Source organism: Rhinopithecus bieti, unplaced genomic scaffold (genome assembly GCF_001698545.2).
Source record: "Rhinopithecus bieti isolate Rb0 unplaced genomic scaffold, ASM169854v2 scaffold_7049, whole genome shotgun sequence".
NCBI lineage: Eukaryota > Metazoa > Chordata > Mammalia > Primates > Cercopithecidae > Rhinopithecus > Rhinopithecus bieti.
In genome coordinates this window covers 74,414-86,792 of record NW_016805922.1, presented here as the reverse complement: position 1 = coordinate 86,792, position 12,379 = coordinate 74,414, and the positions used below count along the sequence as shown (strand labels likewise).

Sequence of the window (12,379 nt, the reverse complement as noted above, 5' to 3'; positions counted from 1 at the left end):
TTTTTTGAGATGGAGTCTCACTCTGTCACCCAGGCTGTAATGCAATGGCATGATCTCAGCTCACTGCAACCTCCACCTCCTGGGTTCAAGTGATTCTCCTGCCTCAGCCTCCCTGAGTAGCTGGGATTACAGGCATGTGCCAGCATACCCAGCTACTATTTTTTGTATTTTTAGTAGAGACAGGGTTTCACCATGTTGGTCAGGCTGGTCTTGAACTCCTGACCTCATGATCCACCTGCCTTGGCCTCCCAAAGTGCTGGGATTACAGGTGTGAGCCACCGTGCCTGGCAAAATAAAAATTTTTAAAGGACAGTCTGTTCTGGCATAAGGATAGATATATAGATCAATTGAATAGAATTGAGAGTCTAGAAAGCAATCTATGTATCTACGGTCAACTGACATTTGACAAGGATACCAGAACCATTCAACAGAAAAAGAACAATCTTGGTCCTAGGAAACTGAATAGCCACATGCAAAAGAATGATGTTGGACCCCGTATCTCACACCATATACAAAAATTAACTCAAAGTGGATCAAAGGCCGGGCAGTGTGGCTCACGCTTGTAATCCCAGCAATTTGGGAGGCCAAGGTGGGTGGATCACCTGAGGTCAGGAGTTTAAGACCAGCCTGGCCAACATGGTGAAAACCTGTCTCTACTAATAATACAGAAATTAGCCAGGTGTGGTGGCATGTGCCTGTAATCCCAGCTAATAGGGAGGCTGAGGCAAGAGAATCGCTTGAACCTGGAGGGCAGAGGTTGCAGTGAGTCAAGATCGCACCACTGCACTCCAGCCTGGGTGACAGAGCAAAACTTCGCCTCAAAGGAAAAAAAAAAGGTGGATCAAAGACCTAAATGTAAGAGCCAAAACTACAAAACCTTTAGAAGAAAACATAGGGGTAAATCTTTGTGATCTTGGATTTGGCAAGCCACTTTGGGAAAATCTGTCAGTTTCTCAAAATTTTAAATACAGAGTTCCCATTTGTCCAGGCAATTCTACTTCTAGGTATGTACCCAAGAGAAATGAAGGCATGTGTCTACCTAGAAACTTATACATAAGGCCGGGCATGGTGGCTCATGCCTATAATCCCAGCACTTTGGGAGGCCAAGGTGGGAGGATCACCTGAGGTCGAGAGATCGAGACCAGCCTGGCCAACATAGTGAAACCCCATCTCTACTAAAACTACAAAAATTAGCCAAGTGTAGTGGCATGTGCCTGTAATCCCAGCTACTTGAGAGGCTGAGGCACAAGAATCACTTGAACTCAAGTAGTGGAGGTTACAGTGAGCTGAGATCACACCACTGCACTTCAGCCTGGGCAACACAGTGAGACTCTGTCTCAAAAAGAAAAAAAAAAAAAAGAAACTTGTATACAAATGTTTATAGCATTCTTCATAATAGCCAAAAGGTAGAACAACCCAAATGTCCATCAGCTGACGAACGGATAAACAAAACATAGTATGTCCATTCAAGGGGATATTATTCAGCCATAAAAAGAAATGAAATATTGATATGTGCTCTAACATGAATGAACCTTGAAAGTGCTATACTAAGTGAAAAAAGTCAGTCACAAAAGACTATATAGTACCCCAGTGTGGTGGCTCACACCTGTAATCCCACCACTTTGGGAGATTGAGGCAGAAGAATTGCTTGAGTTCAAGAGTTCAAGACCAGCCTGGGCAACATAGAGAGACCTCGTTTCTACCAAAATTTTAAAAAAATTAGCCGGGCATGGTGACACGTGCCAGTAGTACCAGCTACTTGGGAGGCTGAGGTGGAAGGATTGCTTGAGCCCAAGAGATTGAGGCTGCAGTGAGCTATGATTGCAACACTGTGCTCTAGCCTGGGTAACAGAGCAAGGCCCTATCTCAAAAAAAAAAAAAGTCACATGTTATATGATCCCATTTATATGAAGTGTCTAGAATAGGCTAATACATAGAGACAGAAAGTAAATTACTGGTTGCTTAGGGCTGAGGAGGATGGGGGGTCAGGGGTTAAGGGGTGATAGCTAAAGTATATAAGGTTTCTTCTTGAGGTAATGAAAAATATCCTAAAACTGGTTGTGGTCATGGTTGCATAACTCCGTGAATGTACTAAAAACCATGTAACAGTTCACTTGATATGGGTGAATTATATGACATATGAATTATATCTCAATACAATTGATACCACAAAAAGGGGGTGGGCAGTGTGGCTTCTTCCTTTTTCTCTCTCGGAGCACTCATTCTCAGGTCTCCTGCCAGCACCCACATGAATGAACTTAAAAGTGGGTCCTCTAGCCCAGTTATCCTTAGGATGACTGTAGCCCCAGCTGAGGTCTCGGTTGCAACATCATGAGAGACCCTGAGTCACAGCTACCTGCCCATCTAAGCTGCTCCCAAAGTACTGTGACTTTATAGAAACAAAGATCATAAATGTTTGTTGATTCAGGTGACTACATTTTGGGGTGATTTGTTTGTTTATGTTTTGGGGTTTTTTTTTTTTTTTTTTTGGCAACATCTCACTCTATCACCCAGGCTGGAGTGCAGTGGCACAATCATGACTCGATGCAGCTCTGACCTTTCTGGGCTCAGGTGATGCTCCCATCTCAGCCTCTTGAGTAGCTGGGATTACAGGCGTGTGCCACCACGCCTAGCTAGTTTTTGTAGAAATGGGGTTTCACCATGTTGCCCAGGCTGGTCTCAAACTCCTGGTCTCAAGTGATCAGCCCACCTTAGCCTCCCAAACTGCTAGGATTACAGATGAGTGCCAGTGCGCCCGGCTTGGGGTAATTTGTTATACAGCTATAGATAAATAATACACTAATTATGTAAAAACGCTATTTGCATTTGCTTGCATATTTAAGAAATTTCTTGGAAAGGGTACTCAAGAAACTGGTAATGGGGGTTGTCTCTGGGAGAAACAAGTGGGAGTGAGGATGGAAAGGAGACTTATGTCTGCCTGTGTACCCTTTTTACTTTCCAAATTTTGTCTTGTGTACTTGTATTACTTTTGCAAAAAGTCAAAAGTCTGGAAATAATTAAAATAAAAAAAAAATTTTTTTTTTGAGGCGGAGTCTCACTCTGTCGCCCGGACTGGAGTGCAGTGGCCGGATCTCAGCTCACTGCAAGCTCCGCCTCCCGGGTTTACGCCATTCTCCTGCCTCAGCCTCTGGAGTAACTGGGACTACAGGTGCCCGCCACCTCACCCGGCTAGTTCTTTGTATTTTTTAGTAGAGACGGGGTTTCACCGTGTTAGCCAGGATGGTCTCGATCTCCTGACCTCGTGATCCGCCCGTCTCGGCCTCCCAAAGTGCTGGGATTACAGGCTTGAGCCACCGCGCCCGGCCAAAATAAAAATTTTTTAAAAACCCTTCAACAATGAACTGCTGTCTACAAATAAAAGTCTAGGTTCAGGCATGGTGGCTCATGCCTGTAATCCCAGTACTTTGGGAGACTGAGGTAGGTGGATTACCCGAGGTCAGGAGTTCAAGACCAGCCTGGACAACACGGTGAAACCCTGTCTCTACTAAAAATACAAAAATTAGCTAGGCATGGTGGTGGGCATCTATAGTCCCAGCTACTTGGGAGGCTGAAGCAGGAGATAGAGGTTGAGCCCGGGAGGTAGAGGTTGCAGTGAGACGAGATCACACCACTGCACTCCAGACCAGGCCATAGAGTGAGACTGTGTCTCAAAACAAGCAAAAAAAAAAAAAAAAAAAAAAAAACCCAAATAAAGCCTAAACTCCTTACCATGACTTAGAAGGTCTCTACAGTCCAGCTCTGGCCCACTTCCCCAGTCTCAACTCTTACCTTTCCTGGCCTAGTTGCTTAGAGTCCCCAGACACAGCAGCTATTCCCACCTCCATGCCTTTGATCATCCTGTTCCTCTTTCCTACTCATCCTTTAAGACTCAGCTCCAATGTTACCCTTTTGGGAAGACTTCCCTGGCTCTCTTTAACTGTGTTCGAAGTCCCCTCCCTGCCCTCAGAATACCCTGTGCATGAATCTCCCGTTTCATGTATTGTACCATATTGTGATGATCTGTTTTTGTTCCTGCCTCTCCCATCAGACTATGAGCTCCCTGGGAGCAAGGATTCTTACTCAGGATTTCTAGAGGCTAGCACAGTGCCTGACACACACACAACGCCGTCAGTAAAGGTTGATGTGAGAATTAAAAGAAGAGGGGCGGGGAGAGGGAAGTGAGGCAAAAGTAAAGGGAGGGAAGGAAAGGAGAACAGAAGAGAGGAAAGAAGGTAAAACAGCGACTCAAAAGTACTAAAAAAAGAGAGAGAGGTCAGGCACGGTGGCTCAAGCCTGTAATCCCAGCACTTTGGGAGGCCAAGGAGGGCGGATCACAAGGTCAGGAGTTCGAGACCAGCCTGGCCAATATGGTGAAACCCCGTCTCTACTAAAAATACAAAAATTAGCCGGGAGTCGTGGCGGATGCCCGTAGTCCCAGCTACTCGGGAGGCTGAGGCAGGAGAATCGCTTGAACCTGGGAGGTGGAGGTTGTAGTGAGCCGAGATCGGGTCACTGCACTCTAGCCTGGGAGACAGAGTGAGACTCCGTCTCAAAAAAAAAAAAAAAAAAGAGAGAGGAAGGAAGGAAGGGAGAGTTGGGGGAGGAAGAAAGAAATGAGAGAGGAACAGAGGAAAGAGGGAGAGGAGGAGGGAAAGAGGAAAGAAATTATCTCAATGTGTTTATCAGTATCATGCACATACAACAAAGACAGTGGAAGAATAAAATCCCAAATCAAATCTGAAACAAGGCCCAGGGCAATGTGCTGGGAGCAGTGGCTCAGGCCTGTAATCCCAGCACTTTGGGAGGCTGAGGTGGGAGGGTCACTTGAGACCAAGAGTTGTATAGTCTGGGAAACATAGTGAGACCCTGGCTCTACAAAAAATAGAATAGGCCGGGCGCAGTGGCTCAAGCCTGTAATCCCAGCACTTTGGGAGGCCGAGACGGGCGTATCACAAGGTCAGGAGATCGAGACCATCCTGGCTAACACGGTGAAACCCCGTCTCTACTAAAAAATACAAAAAACTAGCCGGGCGAGGTGGCGGGCGCCTGTAGTCCCAGCTATTCGGGAGGCTGAGGCAGAAGAATGGAGTAAATTCGGGAGGCGGAGCTTGCAGTGAGCTAAGATTCGGCCACTGAACTCCAGCCTGGGTGACAGAGCGAGACTCCATCTCAAAAAAAAAAAAAAAAAAAAAAAAAAAAAAAATAGAATAAAGGCTGAGGCGAGCAGATCACTTGAGTGTTCTGGAGTTCAAGATCACAGGAGTTCAAGACCAGCCTGGCCAACATGGTGAAACCCCATCTCTACTAAAAAATACAAAAATTAGCTAGAAATTGCTTGAACCCAGGAGGTGGAGGTTGCAGTGAGCCAAGATCATGCCACTGCACTCCAGCCTGGACAACAAAGCGAGACTCTGTCTCAAAAAATAATAAAATAAAATAATTAACAAGGCATGGTGGTGTGTGCCTGTAGTTCTAGCTACTGAGGGGGCTGAGGTGGGAGGATTGGTTAAGCCCAGGAGCCCAAGGTTATAGTGAGCCATGATCGCACCACTGCATCCCAGCCTGAGTGACAGAGCCAGACACAGTTTCAGATAAAAGAAAAGAAAGAAAGAAACGGACAGAAATGTAGATGAATATTCTATGCCACAGTGATCGGAGTTCCTGGTTGAGGTTACTAGTCCAGAGACCCTGATAATTAAGAACACACATCTGGGCCAGGTGTAGTGGCTCATGCCTGTAATCTCAGCACTTTGGGAGGCCGAGGCCAGTGGATCACTTGAGGTCAGGAGTTTGAGACCTAACATGTTATGGCCAACATGGTGAAACCATGTCTCTACTGAAAATACAAAAAATTAGCCAGGTGTGGTGGCATGTGCCTGTAATCCCAGCTACTCAGTAGGCTGAGGCAGAAGAATCGCTTGAACCTGGGAGACAGAGATTGCAGTGAGCTGAGATCGCACCACTGCACTCCAGCCTGGGTGACAGAGGGAGACTCGGTCTCAAAAAAAAAAAAAGAAAAGAAAAGAAAAAAAAGAACACACATCTGGAAGGCTGAAAGGTACTCACTTCTAGATCCCCCAAACCCCACTTCCTGCCACCTCCCACCTCCAGGGTCCACCAGCTTCCATTCCATTCTACACGTTTTATTCTCTGCTGTGTTCCAGGCACCAGAGCACTTAGTATTTGAATGAATGTGGTCAGAATCACCTCCCTTCCATGGAATGAGGAGAGGTCTGGGTACAAGTCTCACTGTGTCACCATGAACTTGTCCGTTCTCTCTGAGACTCAGACCCAGTCCTTACATCTTTAAAATGAAAGAGTTGGGGAAATGGGTTGATAAGACTCTTTCCAGCTGACAGTTTATGCCTTCTTAAGCCCTTTGGTCATCCTGGCAAGTCCAAACTCTAAGTATCAAGGATCCCTCATAAACTGCTCTTCCCTCGGACTGTGTCACAAGAGTAACAGCAACTATTTATCGAATGCTTCTCATACACCAGGACCACACTCAGCATTTTTACCCCTTCATTTCCAAAGCAGGTACAATGATAATCTCTGTTTTTACACATGAAGAAACTGAGATTCAGAGAGGCAAACCCATTTCTCCAAGGCCCACAGTGGGAAAGTGGCAGAGCAAGGATTATAAGTCCTTTATTCTTTGTTCGTTTTGTTTTATTTTTGAGACACAGTCTGGCTCTGTTGCCCAGACTAGAGTGCAGTGGCATGATCATGGCTCACTGCAGCCTTAACCTCCCGAGCTCAAGCAATCCTCCCACCTCAGCCTCCTGAGTAGCTGGGACAATAGGCGAGTGCCACCACATCTGGCTAATTTTTAAATTATTTGTAGAGATGGGGTCTCACTATGTTGCCCAGGCTGGTCTCGAACTCCTAGCCTCAAGCAACCCTTCTACCTCAGCCTTTGAAAATGCTGGGATTATAAGCCAGAGCCACTGTGCCTGGCCATAATCCTGTGCTCTTACGCGACTAGCTTATCCTGGCACCCTGACCCTTAACCATACTTCAGCTTGAATCTCTAACCCAGTTGGGAGTGTTCTCTGGCTAACTACACCGGGCCCACAGGTAACATTTAGTCCATGGAGCTTAGAGCTCTATAATTTGTGTATTCACTTCTTAGGTTCCAGTTCAGTGATACAAACAGGTTCTAGATCTGTATTAGACTTGTGTTGAGTTTTAGCTCCACCTTTTATTAAATGTGTGACCTTGCAGCAAGTTATTTTAACAGATGAGGATTAAACGACAATGAATGTGAAAATGTCTAGCATAGAAGCTGGCACATTGGATATTCTTAGTAAATGGGAACAACCAGGTAAAAAACGTAGCAGAGATATCCTGCCTCTGTACTTAGTTAGCAGTTGACTCTTCTGGCAAAAACATGTCGCTATCCCCACCATTAATCCTCCTTTAACCAAGATCCCGGGAATTTTTGTTCTTTGTTTTATTTTGTTTTGTTTTTTTGAGACAGGGTCTCACTCTGTCGTGCAGGTTGGAGTGCAGTGGTATGATCATGGCTCACTGCAACCTCCACCTCCCAGGCTCAAGCAATCCTCCCGCCTCAGCCTCCTGAGTAGCTGGGACTACAGGCACATGCCATCATGCCTGGATAATTTTTGTATTTCTTGTAGAGACAGGGTTTCACCATGTTGCCCAGGCTTGTCTTGAACTCCTGAGCTCAAGTGATCTGCCTGCCTCAGCCTCTCAAAGTTCTGGGATTACAGACGTGAGCCACTGAGCCCAGCTGATCTCAGGTTTTAGAGTCAGGCATATGAAGTTACAGTTCAGGCTCCACCACTTACCAACTGTATGACCTTGGACAAATGACTTTTTCCTCTTTGAGGCTCAGCTTTCTCACCTATAAAATATGAATAATGGTACCTACTCCACAAGATTGTTGTGACGATCAAATTATATAATGCATGTAAAATGTTAGCTATTTTTCTTTAATAATAATAAGTCATAGTAGCATCCAACTGCTGCTGATTAAAGTCGAAATTCTTCGACCCAGCATACTGTGGCCCCCATAATTCCTTCCTCACCTCTCCTCATGCTGCTCCCCTGTGTGGATGCCACACTCAAGCCAGATGTGTCTTTCTCACTGCTATGTCTTTGCCCACGATCTTCCTCTCCATTCAGGATGCTCGCTCATACCTCCCACCTGGTAACACCCCGCCCAGCTCAAGCCTCACTTCCCAACTAAGCTGGCAGCCCCCTCTGCTGCTCTGGGTTTCCACAGCATTTCCAGCCTGCACATATTAGTGCTCAGACTGCCCAGAGGAAAACTTCTGTTGGCGCTTGTCTTGCCCATGCTACCCCTCTTCCGGTGCTCATACTTGATTTATCTTTGAGGGAATTGACCTTTCTCCACTATCAGTCCATGTGCGGTTCCGAGGATAGGTATGTGGCTCAGGCCTTAGACAAAGTCACCATGATTAATTAAGAGGTGGACAGTTGACCAAGCGGGGCCAATCTGGCTCAGCCCGGGAACGTTTGCTGGAATTATTCTTTTTCCACAGGCACCGCTAAGCTGAAACAATGTAAATTAGATCTACTAGTAGCCTTATTTGTCACCTTGAAGACAGAAATGGATTTAAAATGAGTGAGCACAGAGGAACCAAGAAATGGAGAGAGACAGAGTCTTCATGGCATGATGTGAGCATCTGGATCTGTCCATGCCCAAAGCCAAATACTCTTGACTTTCAAATTAAGTGAGCTGATAAACTCTAGCTTCTTTATTTTTTTCTAATTTATTTAAGCCAGCTCGAGTTGGGTTTCTGTCGTTCGCCACTTAAAGACTGCTGACTAATATAGTGACTTAACCAGACAGTATGCTCCCTGAGAGTAGGAATTGCATTTTATAGACCTAAGATCCTTGGAGACAGGGATGACATCTTACGCATATCAGTATTACAGGACTAAGCATAGGGATGGTTACAGAGCAGGTGAAGAACAAATAAAAAAGAATACATATCTTTTTGTATTTTCCCAATGCCCCCATGCTCTGCACTCAGAAGACCCTAAAATACTTGAATAAAAGTTAACAGGAACAGGCCAGGCACGGTGGCTCACACTTGTAATCCCAGCACTTTGGGAGGCTGAGGCGTGTGGATCACCTGAGGTCAGGAGTTTGAGACCAGCCTGGCCAACATGGTGAAACCCCATCTCTACTAAAAATACAAAAAATTAGCTAGGCGTTGTGGCAGATGCCTGTAATCCCAGCTACTTGGGAGGCTGAGTTAGGAGAATCACTTGAACCCGGAAGGTGGAGGTTGCAGTGAGCCAGGATGGTGCCATTGCACTCCAGCCTAGGCAACAAGAGTGAAACTCCGTCTCAAAATTTAAAAAAAAAAAAAAGTTAACAGGTACAAAATCATATGCTAAGCACTTTAATTCTTATGTGACACAAACAGAGCCCTTTGATTCTCCACAGTTCCTCTGAGGATGACTGATTTATCACTTTCTGAATGGAATGATCTTGATGAAAGAGTTGTCCCAGGATCCCCACAGGGCTGAAAGAGATACTTTATTTTTTACTTATTTTATGTTATTTTTTGCAGAGACAGGGTCTCGCAATGTTGGCCAGGCTAGTCTCCAACTCCTGGCCTCAAGCAATCTTCCCACATCAACCTCCCAAAGTGCTGGGATTATAGGTGTGAGCCACCATGCCTGGCCAAGAGATACTTTAAATCACCTTATCTACCTGCTCCCAGTCCCCTATTGTACAAATGGGAAATTGAGATTTAAACTAAAAGGCTTACTTAACAATGCATGGTGAGTCACAGACCCAAGTCAGCCAAGAACCCCCACCCCAAGACTTGTAGTCCAGTGCTCTGGCCTGGTGTCACTTTATTAAGCAAAGTGAATCAGTCACTCACCCAGAGAACTCAGAAATCTCTGAACAAAGTGGAATAAACTGCCCAACTCTGCCAACTGCCCCCTCAGCCCACATGGGTGGGGCAGTAATGCAAGGAAAAGTGCCCTGGGCCAGAAGTCAAGAACCCCTGGCTGTAGAACTAGCTTCCTCCCTTACCAGCTGTGTGACCTCAAGTAAGCCCTTCCCGTCTCTATACTCAGTTTCCTCTCTCTAAAACGGGGAGAGGGGAAGGTGGGATTTGAAGGAGCTGATCTCTAAGGTACCTGAAATTCTATTATTATATGGGGGTTGTTGGACAATTCATCAAATCCCCAAGATTAAACCCACACAGATTACAGAGAATTTGAACGCCAAGAGGTCAGCAACTCATCTGCAGACTCCAAATTAAGGTTGATGAATTGAGGGTTCCAGCTTGCCTTTGCAGGAGAAATAGAACGGAAATACATAATATCACCTCCATGGGTAACACAGAGAAGTATGGAGCCATATCCCCCACATCCTATAGTTCACCTTTCTCATCCTCTTCAAAGATCCACATCTAAATTGAGTTGAGTGAGATGAATTTGAAACAAGCCCATTAGGATGTCCACATCTGCCTTCTTCAAAGTAGTCCTTCTGGGAGTTTGGGCAATTCTTCCAATGAGGCAGTAATTCCTCCCTGCATTTGTAAAAGTCCTCTTGTGGAAACAGACCAGCCTCATGACTTTGTCCTCACACTTGGCTGTCATTTCAAGTGACAATTATCAATTTGATGACCCATTGTATTCTCTATACTTGACCTGGAGTGACTTCCAGCCATTTCCAAAAGTTACAGTCCTCATTTAAAAGATAGAGGTTTCTCCTCAATGACGATATTCAAGTGATTACACCCCATGCTCCAAAGTTAATTCCCTGCAATGCTCTGAGCAATGGAATCATCAGAAAGTGATATAATGCCTCCTCCAGGGGGTCTCTTTTGGAATGGCAGTCACTTGTTGAATGTCCTGAGGTGCTTATTTTAAAAAACCATCTCTGCAGCATGACAATCACATTTCCCCCTTCTCTTTCTCATCCCTGGAAGACTCCAAACTTTTCCCTTCACCAGCTCTCCTCCCCCACCCCTCCCATCCCCTGGCCCCACTTTCCTCAGCCCAACTCTTCCCTGCCAGCAATTAGGCAAAAGTCCAAGTTGCTGAGTCTTCAAAATCTATCTCTGATCGAAAGGTGGGTGGAAGTGGGGGACTCTAATGGGTCCTGGAAAATTGTCTCAGCATTTCTCATTCCCAAAAGGCCCTTCTCTGGTTCTTAGGGTAAGATGACTGTCTTGGTCAAACATTTCGGAGGGTCCCGGGGACTCACTCCCATTGGGCATGGCACCAGAAGTTTCCTGCACGGTGCAGGGGCGGGAGGTGGGGATGGAGACCTGCCCTCCAGAGACCCATGTCACCCAATGATTTTGACCACTCACATCTCAAAACATTGGATAAGCACAATAGACAGCCTCTCGCCCTTATCACAGCATTTTAAAGGTTACAAAACACTTTCATTTGTCCTTTTGGCACCTTCTCCACTGTTTTACAGATGAGGAAACCGAGCCTCAGAGAAGTAAAGTGAAACACCCAAGTTGATAGTGTCAGCAAGTTAAAAGTCCAAGCTAGATCTCTTGACTCACCTTTTATGCTTTTTTTCAACATAACAGAAATCGATCATACCTACAGTAACCCCTCATTCAGATAAATATTTCCCCAAGACAGCCAACAGAGACCCTTGGAGACACTAACTTAATGCTAGCCCAGCAATAAATGCAGTCTACCCATATCCAAGCATACAGACCCACCTGCCTAGTCCCAAGGCTCTGTCCCCTGCCCTAAGGTGTCTTTATCCAGCACACCCCCTCCGCAGTACCCACTGAGGGTCCGTCAGCCAAGGAGGTGAGTGTCTTAACACAGAGAAGCAAAATCTACCTGACTCCTTCAGGAAGGGGACCTGGCAGGAAGGAGACCCGTCCCCGGCGCTTGTTCTGGGGGTTCCGCCCACCCCCTCCCCTACCTGCCAAGAGCTGCATCCAGGCGCAGATCTTGTAGACCGTAGCTGTGTTGCAGAAGAAGAAAAGCGCAAAGCAGGTGATGCAGCCGAGGATCAGCACCATGGAGAGCAGCACGAAGAAGGCGGCCGCCTTGAAGGCGCTGGACGGGATGGTGCTGAAGTCGGTGAAGGAGCCCCGGCAGGTGAGCTCGCGGCCCGCCAGCCCGCTGCCCACGCAGTAGTGGAAGAGGCCGAAGTAGCCAGGCTTGGGGGTGCTCACGCTGTCGCCCACCCAGTAGGGCTGGATGAAGACCACCACGTTGATGATGGCGAAGCAGATGGTGAAGATGGCCCACAGCACGCCGATGGCCCGCGAGTTCCGCATGTAGTGCTCGTGGTAGAGCTTGGAGGCCTCCTGCGAGGGCAGCATGGTGCCCGGAGGCGGGGCCGGCGGCGGCGGCGGCTGGCGGGGGCCGCCGGCCCGGGACG

General features: G+C 46.6%; 1 protein-coding gene across 1 annotated transcript in view; it reads right to left on the bottom strand.

The window, feature by feature from the left end:
- LHFPL4 (LHFPL tetraspan subfamily member 4) overlaps window positions 1–12,373 on the bottom strand; it is a 54,916-nt gene extending 42,543 nt beyond the window's left edge. The window contains exon 1 of the mRNA XM_017874129.1: window positions 11,915–12,373. Coding sequence (XP_017729618.1) covers window positions 11,915–12,320 — 406 coding nt within the window. The 5' untranslated portion in view covers window positions 12,321–12,373. The remainder of the gene's footprint in view (window positions 1–11,914) is intronic.
- Between the last annotated feature and the right edge of the window lie 6 nt (window positions 12,374–12,379).